This window comes from Argopecten irradians, chromosome 1, assembly GCF_041381155.1.
Source record: "Argopecten irradians isolate NY chromosome 1, Ai_NY, whole genome shotgun sequence".
Classification (NCBI taxonomy): Eukaryota; Metazoa; Mollusca; class Bivalvia; order Pectinida; family Pectinidae; genus Argopecten; species Argopecten irradians.
The window spans coordinates 67,367,442-67,380,585 of record NC_091134.1 but is presented as its reverse complement, the minus strand read 5'-3'; the positions used below and the strand labels follow the sequence as shown (position 1 = coordinate 67,380,585).

The 13,144-nt window shown below is 29.9% G+C and overlaps 1 protein-coding gene across 2 annotated transcripts in view; it reads right to left on the bottom strand.

Annotated features, from left to right (window-relative positions):
• The window catches only part of LOC138306110 (protein CIP2A homolog L-like), a 66,511-nt gene that overhangs the window by 38,073 nt on the left and 15,294 nt on the right, over positions 1 to 13,144 (bottom strand). For both annotated transcript variants that reach the window (XM_069246474.1, XM_069246480.1), the window contains exons 9-11: positions 8,063 to 8,138; positions 7,242 to 7,478; positions 6,740 to 6,896 (exon numbers count right to left, since the gene is read on the bottom strand). In XM_069246474.1, the coding sequence (XP_069102575.1) occupies positions 6,740 to 6,896; positions 7,242 to 7,478; positions 8,063 to 8,138 (470 nt within the window). The remainder of the gene's footprint in view (positions 1 to 6,739; positions 6,897 to 7,241; positions 7,479 to 8,062; positions 8,139 to 13,144) is intronic.

Genomic DNA, 13,144 nt, shown 5'->3' with positions numbered 1-13,144 from the left:
GTTATATAATACAAAACTGAAAGGTTCAGACAGTAATCATGTTATATAATACAAAAACTGAAAGGTTCAGACAGTAATCATGTTTTCTATACAATACAAAACTGCAAAGTTCAGACAGTAATTATGTTTTATAATACAAAACTGAAAAGGTTCAGACAGTAATCATTTTTATAATACAAAACTGAAAGGTTCAGACAAGTAATATCATGTTATATAATACAAAACTGAAAGGTTTCAGACAGTAATCATGTTATATAATACAAAACTGAAAGGTTCAGACAGTAATCATGTTATACAATACAAAACTGCAAAGTTCAGGACAGTAATTATGTTATATAATACAAAACTGAAAGGTTCAGACAGTAATCATTTTATATAATACAAAACTGAAAAGGTTCAGACAGTAATCATGTTATATAATACAAAACTGAAAAGGTTCAGACAGTAATCAATGTTATATATAATACAAAAACTGAAAGGTTCAGACAGTATATCATGTTATATACATACAAAAACTGAAAGTTCAGACAGTAATTATGTTATATAAAATACAAAACTGAAAAGGTTCAGAACAGTAATCATTTTATATAATACAAAACTGAAAGGTTCAGACAGTAATCATGTTATATAATACAAAACTGAAAGGTTCAGACAGTAAATCATGTTATAATAATACGGAAACTGAAAGGTTCAGACAGTAATCATGTATATAATACAAAACTGAAAGGTTCAGACAGTAATCATGTTATACGCAATACAAAACTGCAAAGTTCAGACAGTAATTATGTTATATAATACAAAACTGAAAGGTTCAGACAGTAATTATCATTTTATATAATACAAAAACTGAAAGGTTCAGACAGTAATCATGTTATATAATACAAAAACTGAAAGGTTCAGGACAGTAATCATGTTATATAATACCAAAACTGAAAGGTTCAGACCTTAAAGTGTACACGGAATGGTTTGGTATATAAGGCTTGATTGAAGCGTCATCGGATAAAATTTAGAATGCCGAAAGTACGAGTTTCATAGCGAATTACGGTATATTAGAGGACAATGCGCGTTTCTCTAGACACACCTGAAGCCCCAAGCATGGACCTCGATTCAGGACCACTGACATGTGAGTCACGCTTGAGGACAACGGGATTCGACTTTACGCACGAAGTTTAGAGTGGCGATTTTCGGTTGTCTGCATCTCTAATGTGAACCATCCGTACAAACTAGAAAATCGATTTTGTAGACAGTCAAATACCTGTGTTCATAGTCAGATACCTAACTGTAATAAGTTCAAATACGCTCAATCAGTCTTGAGTTATGGAATATGCAAAACTGGGTTCAGACAGTAGGGATTTATATACGCATCACATATATTCGTGTACCTGTAGGTGAGATTAACATGATATCTTCTGACAGTAATCATGATTTACTGCATAATTATTACACAATAAATTGTACACATACATAAATTCCATGTTACGTTGAATATCCGCGGTGTTTGCGGACCAGTATATACATTGAATATTATATCAAGGGCATATTTGTTCTTGATTCTGTTACCCAAAACCCAACTCGGGGAAAGGTTTAATGTCATGCTGGTCAAAATAAATCCTTGAACCCACTTTACAAAAATCCCGACTTTTTCACTAAAACTGTCCCATAACGACTTAAGGGTATGATTCTAACAGATATTGTTTTTTGCATATGACGCAAATGGCATCTACTAATTGTGTGTTTTGTCTGAAATCGATCGCGCTGTTAGATTGAATACACATTTAAATACCATTGTTTTACATTACAGTAAATATGTTGTCAATAATTATGCTATGTGAGGTTGTGGACTTATAATTTATATGACTAAAGTTTTGAGAACCGTCTACACATATTAGAATTTAGATGGACGTGATATTTCCGATCTAATGATTGTTTTTTGACGAAATTCATTCTAGCTTTCATAGACACGTAATATGGTAGATCGACGTCTTGTTGATATTTACGCTCAAGTTCATTAATTAGTGTCTTTACTAGAACAATAAATCATGCAAGGGTCAGACGAACTGAGATGTCTAAGTCTTTTCAAATATCAGATATCCAAGTTTCAAAATCAGAATACTTACAATGTCGTGCGCGTTAATTTCTATACCTGTATACTGACAGCTAACTAAGCGCGTGAGTGATCCACCCTGGCTAATGAGGGGATTACGTAAGAAAGGTGTTAGTGACCTGACCTGACCACGCTTAGTTCTTTAGATTAGCACACGGTCACGTAAACAAAACCGTGTCAAACACATATCAGTTCCACAGGTAAGTTAGCGATTAGGCCATCATGTTATTGTTGTATAATGTCTTATTTGTAAACACTTATTAAATTTTTTGGAGTTTAAAAATAAAAGTAAAATATACCGTTTGTACCGTAAACATATAACAAATGCGTCAAGCACTACATGTTTATATACTTCAGAAACACCCATGCATACATTTGTACATAATAATACATGTTTCTGGTTACATGTATATGTATTTTTATAACAAAAACTGCAAAATTATTACAAATGACACGTATAGAGAAAGATTAATGCAAATATAATGCACAATGTCAGAATTTTCATACATCTGATAGTTACTAGATTTCAGATGTCCAATTCTTTGTGGAATTTTGGTCAATATCGATCATTATTATGATACCAAAAATAATAATCTATATGAATCAATAAATGTACTGTTGAAGATTGTTTAAATAACACATGTCGACATAGATTAAAAGAGAGAAGAGAAACACGTTATATAAGCTATAAATGAATTTTATATTATAAATTAAAACTCTCAAATTTTGTTTTATTGTTTACCCCCAAATTTTATATCTATGATGGGCTACGTGTATTGAAACTATAAAATTACATTCAAAACATTTTCTTTTTTGTTATGTTGATTCTTGAAATTCATAGCAGTGAATTTTTATTTTATACAGAAACATATTCAAATGGATAATTATATGACAATCATTTTCCGAATTTGTCTCTTTTAAGATTACATAGTGAAAATTGAATATTCCCGAAGTTTGATAATTTAGTGATTTGTTGAAACAGAGATTAGATCTCTAGTAAAAATGTACCGAGGCGTGCACGTTATAAAAGTTTACACAAGGTACACAAAGTGATGCTTTTAGACTGATTATAAATATGTATTTTAGCCTTATTACAGTTGCAATATTTCCTAATTTATAATATGATCAAATCTTCATCATAACTGTATATATATTTGTCAAATTATCGTAACCCCATTTCAGGAATATATATATGTCCACCTTTATGCTATAAACCCCACTACAAAACATATACAGCTCACACTGCTATTGTCCTCATGACGTTCACATCCTGTTATATCCCATATCAGGTGTGAGGCGGCCCGATACCCTGATTTTAGCAGTCGTTATACAGGTAAAAAATCGAGCACTTCGGTGAGGCGGTGTATCTCGGTACTGGGAGCGGGCCGATTTTGATGCGGTTTTTCAACATTCTTGTCAGGAGATCAGACAGAATAACATATCAAAATATATTTTCCGTTCCGTGTACACTTTAATATATGGTACATAATACAAAACTGAAAAGTTCAGACAGTTATTATTTATATAATACAAAACTGAAAAGTTCATACAGTCATCATGTCATATAATACAAAACTGAAAAAGTTCAGACAGTAATCATGTTATATAATACAAAACTGAAAGGTTCAGACAGTAATCATGTTATATAATACAAAACTGAAAGGTTCAGACAGTAATCATGTTATATAATACAAAACTGAAAGGTTCAGACAGTAATCATGTTATATAATACAAAACTGAAAGGTTCAGACAGTAATCATGTTATATAATACAAAACTGAAAGGTTCAGACAGTAATCATGTTATATAATACAAAACTGAAAGGTTCAGACAGTAATCATGTTATATAATACAAAACTGAAAGGTTCAGACAGTAATCATGTTATATAATACAAAACTGAAAAGTTCAGACAGTAATCATGTCATATAATACAAAACTGAAAAGTTCAGACAGTAATCATGTTATATAATACAAAACTGAAAGGTTCAGACAGTAATCATGTTATATAATACAAAACTGAAAGGTTCAGACAGTAATCATGTTATATAATACAAAACTGAAAGGCTCAGACAGTTATCATGTTATATAATACAAAACTGAAAGGTTCAGACAGTAATCATGTTATATAATACAAAACTGAAAAGTTCAGACAGTAATCATGTTATATAATACAAAACTGAAAGGTTCAGACAGTAATCATGTTATATAATACAAAACTGAAAGGTTCAGACAGTAATCATGTTATATAATACAAAACTGAAAGGTTCAGACAGTAATCATGTTATATAATACAAAACTGAAAGGTTCAGACAGTAATCATGTTATATAATACAAAACTGAAAGGTTCAGACAGTAATCATGTTATATAATACAAAACTGAAAGGTTCAGACAGTAATCATGTTATATAATACAAAACTGAAAGGTTCAGACAGTAATCATGTTATATAATACAAAACTGAAAGGTTCAGACAGTAATCATGTTATATAATACAAAACTGAAAGGTTCAGACAGTAATCATGTTATATAATACAAAACTGAAAGTTTCAGACAGTAATCATGTTATATAATAATACAAAACTGAAAGGTTCAGACAGTAATCATGTTATATAATACAAAACTGAAAGGTTCAGACAGTAATCATTTTATAAATACAAAACTGAAAGGTTCAGACAGTAATCATGTTATATAATACAAAACTGAAAGGTTCAGACAGTAATCATGTTATATAATACAAAACTGAAAGGTTCAGACAGTAATCATGTTATATAATACAAAACTGAAAGGTTCAGACAGTAATCATGTTATATAATACAAAACTGAAAGGTTCAGACAGTAATCATGTTATACAATACAAAACTGCAAAGTTCAGACAGTAATCATGTTATATAATACAAAACTGCAAAGTTCAGACAGTAATTATGTTATATAATACAAAACTGAAAGGTTCAGACAGTAATCATTTTATATAATACAAAACTGAAAGGTTCAGACAGTAATCATGTTATATAATACAAAACTGAAAGGCTCAGACAGTAATCATGTTATATAATACAAAACTGAAAGGCTCAGACAGTAATCATGTTATATAATACAAAACTGAAAGGTTCAGACAGTAATCATGTTATACAATACAAAACTGCAAAGTTCAGACAGTAATCATGTTATATAATACAAAACTGAAAGGTTCAGACAGTAATCATGTTATATAATACAAAACTGAAAGGTTCAGACAGTAATCATGTTATACAATACAAAACTGCAAAGTTCAGACAGTAATTATGTTATATAATACAAAACTGAAAGGTTCAGACAGTAATCATTTTATATAATACAAAACTGAAAGGTTCAGACAGTAATCATGTTATATAATACAAAACTGAAAGGTTCAGACAGTAATCATGTTATATAATACAAAACTGCAAAGTTCAGACAGTAAACACATGGCTACTACACATACAAGCTACCTTATCAATGAATCCCTAACCACCACTACAGGAGGATACACTACACTGGTAGAAAGGGAGGGGGTCATAATACTCACATAATTAAAATATACAGGTCCACAAGGGAGACCTTAGGGAACACTGCCAAATGGTAGCTTTTGGGAGGGGAGGTGAAGTCACAGCTAAATAGAAGCCTTAGACTCGACTAGAACTGGCTGATGCAGGCCTTTTTATACCCCTACCCAGGGAAACCTAACTCCTACACAAAAAGGAACACAGAATTATCCAATCAGAAAGGGTTTTACTCCCTAACTTTGGTTTACCCTAAATTGAGATGCCCGTATGAGGGACAACTTTCTGTTCAGGTATCTATACTACAACTATATATGTCTTCTTTGCATGGTTGATACCAGACTGACAAAAACTTTTCTCTCCATGGTCCTATATTTCTGTTCAACTTAAATTTGCTTCTGTCCCTTTCTCAGAAAAAAGTAAATTCTTGTTCCCATTACGGTAATAATTTAAGGAAACTGAAACTAGTCTGTTTCCCTAGTTGATACTAACCTTCGAATTCCAATAAGGTATTACATATTAATATAGATTGTGATTACATATTGAAAATAGTGTTTGGAATTGTCATGGAAATTACGGAAATCAAAATCATTAATTTTAGAAAAATTGGAACTTACAAAGTATCTGCTATTCATTTTATCTTCCGATGTAGGTATGACATAAGTGTAAATTATTGTAGGAAAATGTTAACAATGTGACTCTTTCCTGTGACAAATTCTGAATGAGGTGCATACAGGCCTACATTGTAACATGTACTTCAGAAAACCAATGATTATGAAAAGAATACAAAATTCTTAAATCAATGTCTTATCCTTTTTCACTAGTGTTTCTTGTGATGTTTTTTGTAAGTACAAATGCTTCTATTTTTTTAAATTGCTTGTATGAGTTTTTCTGTAAAAAAAGCTTCTGCCCCTGGTACCACATCAATTTAAATTACTCCTATGCATGGTCCTCCTAAGAAAACCTGGAGTCCTGGGTTGGAGTAGATTTTTTACTGGAAAAGCCCTTATCTGAGATTGAAATTTTATGTTGTAAAATAATTCTCCCTCCATTAGAATACTTTTACATCTGTCAGGAAATGGATGACCTTTTTGTATTTGAACAGCAATTTATCATACCTGTTAGTAGCTGGATGACCTTGACCATCTTACAACACTTCCTGCGTGACTCGACCTGTTCCTGATCGGGCGGATCCTGCAGACCGTGGAGGATGGTAGGCAGTACGAGGTCTGCATGGATAGAGTAGTGTACTCTTGTGTTGGAGTAGATCAGCTCCTGTAATATTCCAGTAAAAATACAATCATTGACCTGTACTCAGGTAAATACATGGTATTAACCATGACAGTTGAACTTCCCTAAACCCTATCACATTTCAGCAAATATACAATCTTTTATCAGTATTCAGGTGATCTATTACTGGTATAACTCAACGTTGATATTAAGATACGTTAAAATTCATTACATTTTTACACTTATTTCTCGTAGAGAAATCATCATTGCTTAAATGTGTCTTTCTGAAGATTTACCAAAAACTGATAATTCCTCTTGACAAGAGAAGCTAACTCGTTAAAAGTCAATATCAAAATGAAAACTTTTCCCGATCTAGAATCAAGGACTTGCCTCGTAGAACTCGGTGAGGAAGTCCAGAGCATACAGAGGAGCTTTATTGTGTGAGTCCGTGGACTGCCCAGCCCAGTGAACCGCGGCAATCAACGGTTCCTTCACTTCCCCAATCGGCTGCCGTAAAGTCTGTACAACATATTCATTGTCATGGAGGGGAGATGTCGCCAAGACACATTTACATATCGTACTCCTCAAGCCTTCCACACGGCAGAATAACAGCAACAACTCAAATACCTGAGAGAAAGGATGTATCTTATCACTCAAAAGATGGACTTTGGCAGTTTGTAATTCACAATATCTTCCAAAAGAAAAGTATTTACTGAAAATTTCTGGTAAGAGCAGTAGCAATTTTTTTATCAGATAATTTTAAAATTACTTTATAACATTTCCACCACGATCTTTTTTCTATAGGCTATCGAGGGCAGGACCCGAATTTTACATTTTTTGTCACTTGCTAAAAATAGCAAGTGCCCAAAATTTTTACTTGCTAAAATATATTTTTACTTATAATTAATATCCATATTCAAATTACAGTTATGTTATATATAAAATCCTTTATTTTTCCATGATGATGTGAGGTGTATATAAGTACATAATGTATATCAACAACATTATTGTAAGAACTGGGCCCCCATATTTTCCATTAAAACAATTTTTCACCATCATTATGTCATTTTTACAGTTGTCCCTGATAAAAACCACTTGGTAAAATAAGCAAGTGCATATTTTTTCCACTTGCTATTCTGGTATATCTACTTGCAAAAAGCAAGTAAAACAGCCTGAAATTCGAGCCCTGGAGGGAAACAAGATGTACATACCTTTATCACAGACTCTGATGTGCTGGCTGCTATGAGATTTAAGATATTTTCTAGGCAAGAACTTAACCTATCAAACCTGAAGGAAGAAAAAAAACTTATTTAATACCTTATCAACAAAACAAACTTATTTAATACCTCATCAACAAAAAAACTTATTTAATACCATATCAACAAAAAAAACTTATTTAATACCTTATCAACAAAAAACTTATTTAATACCTTATCAACAAAAAAACTTATTTAATACCTTATTATCTTATCAACAAAAAACTTATTTAATACCTTATCAACAAAAAAACTTATTTAATACCTTATCAACAAAAAACTTATTTAATACCTTATCAACAAAAAACTTATTTAATACCTTATCAACAAAAAAACTTATTTAATACCTTATCAACAAAAAACTTATTTAATACCTTATCAACAAAAAACTTATTTAATACCTTATCAACAAAAAACTTATTTAATACCTTATCAACAAACAAACTTTATTTAATACCTTATCAACAAACACATTTTATTTAATACCTTATCAACAAACAAACTTATTTAATACCTTATTAACAAACAATTTTATTTACTTAATAACAAACTTATTTAATACATATCAACAAACAAACTTATTTAATACCTTATCAACAAACAAACTTATTTAATACCTTATCAACAAACAAACTTATTTAATACCTTATCAACAAACAAACTTATTTAATACCTTATCAACAAACAATTTTATTTAATACCTTATCAACAAACAATTGTATTTAATACCTTATTAACAAACAAACTTATTTAATACCTTATCAACAAACAATTGTATTTAATACCTTATCAACAAACAATTGTATTTAATACCTTATCAACAAACAAACTTATTTAATACCTTATCAACAAACAAACTTATTTAATACCTTATCAACAAACAAACTTATTTAATACCTTATCAACAAACAAACTTATTTAATACCTTATCAACAAACAAACTTATTTAATACCTTATCAACAAACAAACTTATTTAATACCTTATCAACAAACAAACTTATTTAATACCTTATCAACAAACAAACTTATTTAATACCTTATTAACAAACAATTTTATTTAATACCTTATTAACAAACAATTTTATTTAATACCTTATTAACAAACAAACTTTTATTTAATACCTTATTAACAAACAATTTTATTTAATACCTTATTAACAAACAATTTTATTTAATACCTTATTAACAAACAATTTTATTTAATACCTTATTAACAAACAAACTTATTTAATACCTTATCAACAAACAATTTTATTTAATACCTTATCAACAAACAATTTTATTTAATACCTTATTAACAAACAAACTTATTTAATACCTTATCAACAAACAAACTTATTTAATACCTTATTAACAAACAATTTTATTTAATACCTTATTAACAAACAATTTTATTTAATACCTTATTAAACAAACAAACTTATTTAATACCTTATCAACAAACAAACTTATTTAATACCTTATCAACAAAAAACTTATTTAATACCTTATCAACAAACAAACTTATTTAATACCTTATCAACAAAAAACTTATTTAATACCTTATCAACAAACAAACTTATTTAATACCTTATCAACAAACAAACTTATTTAATACCTTATCAACAAACAAACTTATTTAATACCTTATTAACAAACAATTTTATTTAATACCTTATCAACAAACAAACTTATTTAATACCTTATCAACAAACAATTGTATTTAATACCTTATCAATTTAATTAAACAAACAAACTTATTTAATACTTTATTAACAAACAAAACTTATTTAATACCTTATCAACAAACAAACTTATTTAATACCTTATCAACAAACAAACTTATTTAATACCTTATTAACAAACAAACTTATTTAATACCTTATTAACAAACAATTGTATTTAATACCTTATCAACAAACAAACTTATTTAATACCTTATCAACAAACAATTGTATTTAATACCTTATCAACAAACAAACTTATTTAATACCTTATCAACATAAAAAACTTGTATTTAATACCTTATTTAACAAACAATTTATTTAATTCCTTATTAACAAACAATTTTATTTAACTACCTTATTAACAAATTGACAAACGTTATTTATGGATACCTTAATCATAAACCAGACTATGTACGTTTATTTAGATACCGTAAATTAAGTAACACAGTGAAACTAGACCCATATAGTTTATATTTATAGTAACACAGTGACACTAGACCCATATAGTTAATATTTATAGTAACACAGTGACAATAGACCCATATAGTTTATATTTATAGTGACACAGTGACACTAGACCCCTATAGTTTTTATTTATAGTAACACAGTGACACTAGACCCCTATATTAATACTTATAGTAACACAGTGACACAAGACCCATTTAGTTTATATTTATAAGCAACACAGTGACACTAACCCATATAGTTTTAATACTTATAGTAACACACAAACAATTTTACCCATATACGTTTATATTTTATAGTAACCCAGTGACACTAGAAGACCCATATTATTTTTTTATTTATAGTAAACACAGTGACACAGACCCATATAAAAGTTTTATTAAAAGTAACACAGTAACACTAGACCCAAATAGTATAGTATTTATAGTAACACAGTGAGAACATAGACCCTATAGTTTATATTTATATGTAACACAGTGACACTAAGACCCCGATATGTTTATATTTATAGTATCACAGTGAATACTTAGACCCCTATACTAGTTTGTTAGTCAATAGTAACACAGTGACACTAGACCCCTATAGTTTATTATTTATAGTAAACACCAGTGACACTTAGACTCTATAGTATATTTATAGTAACACAGTGACACTAGACCCCTATACGTTTTTTATATTTATAGTAACAAATGTGACATGACAATATGTTTACTTATTTATAGTAACACACAGTGACAATAGACCCCTCATAGTTTTATATTTATAGTAAACACAGTGACACTAGAACCCCTACTAGTTTACTATTATAATAGTAAATACACTGTGGACACTTGACCCCCCTATAGTTTATACTGTATAGTTACCACAGTGACAACTAGACCCACTATAGTTTATGTTTATAGTAAGCACAGTGACACTAGGACCCCTTTAGTTTATATTTATTGTAACACAGTGACACTAAGACCCCATATAGTTTATATTTATAGAAACACAGTGACCAGACCCATATATATTTATAGTAACACAGTGACACTTGAAATCCTATAGTTTATAGTTTTAACACAGTGACACTAGACCCCTATAGTTTATATAATAGTAACACAGTGACACTAGACCCCTATAGTTTATATTCATAGTACACAGTGACACTTATAGTATTTTTATAGTAACACAGTGACACAATAGACCCCTATAGTTTATATTTATAGTAACACAGTGACACTAGACCCACACTAATCTTGTTTATATTTATAGTTTTTATATTTATAGTAACACAGTGACACTAGACCCCATATAGTTTATATTTATCACAGTGACACTAGACCCCTATAGTTTTATTTATAGTAAACACAGTGTGACACTAGACCCCTATAGTTTTTATTTATAGTAACACAGTGACACTAGACCCCCTATAGTTTATATTTATAGTAACACAGTGACACAGAGACCCCATATAGTTTTATATTTATTTATAGTAACACAGTGACACTAGACCCCATATAGTTTATATTTATAGTAACACAGTGACACTAGACCCCTATAGTTTATATTTATAGTAACACAGTGACACTAGACCCCTATAGTTTATATTTATAGTAACACAGTGACACTAGACCCCTATAGTTTTTATTTATAGTAACACAGTGACACTAGACCCCTATAGTTTATATTTATAGTAACACAGTGACACTAGACCCCTATAGTTTATATTTATAGTAACACAGTGACACTAGACCCATATAGTTTATATTTATAGTAACACAGTGACACTAGACCCCTATAGTTTATATTTATAGTAACACAGTGACACTAGACCCCTATAGTTTTATTTATAGTAACACAGTGACACTAGACCCCTATAGTTTTATATTTATAGTAACACAGTGACACTAGACCCATATAGTTTATATTTATAGTAACACAGTGACACTAGACCCCTATAGTTTATATTTATAGTAACACAGTGACACTAGACCCATATAGTTTATATTTATAGTAACACAGTGACACTAGACCCTATAGTTTATATTTATAGTAACACAGTGACACTAGACCCCTATAGTTTATATTTATAGTAACACAGTGACACTAGAACCCTATAGTTTATATTTATAGTAACACAGTGACACTAGACCCCTATAGTTTATATATTATAGTAACACAGTGACACTAGACCCCTATAGTTTATATTTATAGTAACACAGTGACACTAGACCCCTATAGTTTTATATTTATAGTAACACAGTGACACTAGACCCACTAGACCCCTATAGTTTATTTATAGTAACACAGTGACACTAGACCCATAGTTTATTTTATAGTAACACAGTGACACTTGACCCCTATAGTTTTTATTTATAGTAACACAGTGACACTTGACCCTATAGTTTATATTTATAGTAACACAGTGACACTAGACCCCATATAGTTTATATTCATAGTAACACACTGTGTACACACTAGACCCCTATAGTTTATATTCATAGTAACACAGTGACACTAGACCCATATAGTTTATATTTATAGTAACACAGTGACACTTAGACCCATATAGTTTATATTTATAGTAACACAGTGACACTAGACCCCTATAGTTTATATTTATAGTAACACAGTGACACTAGACCCCTATAGTTTATATTTATAGTAACACTGTGACACTAGACCCCTATAGTTTATATTTATAGTAACACAGTGACACTAGACCCATATAGTTTTTATATTTATAGTAACACAGTGACACTAGACCCATATAGTTTATATTTTATAGTAACACAGTGACACTAGACCCATATAGTTTATATTTATAGTAACACAGTGACACTAGACCCCTATAGTTTATATTTATAGTAACACAGTGACACT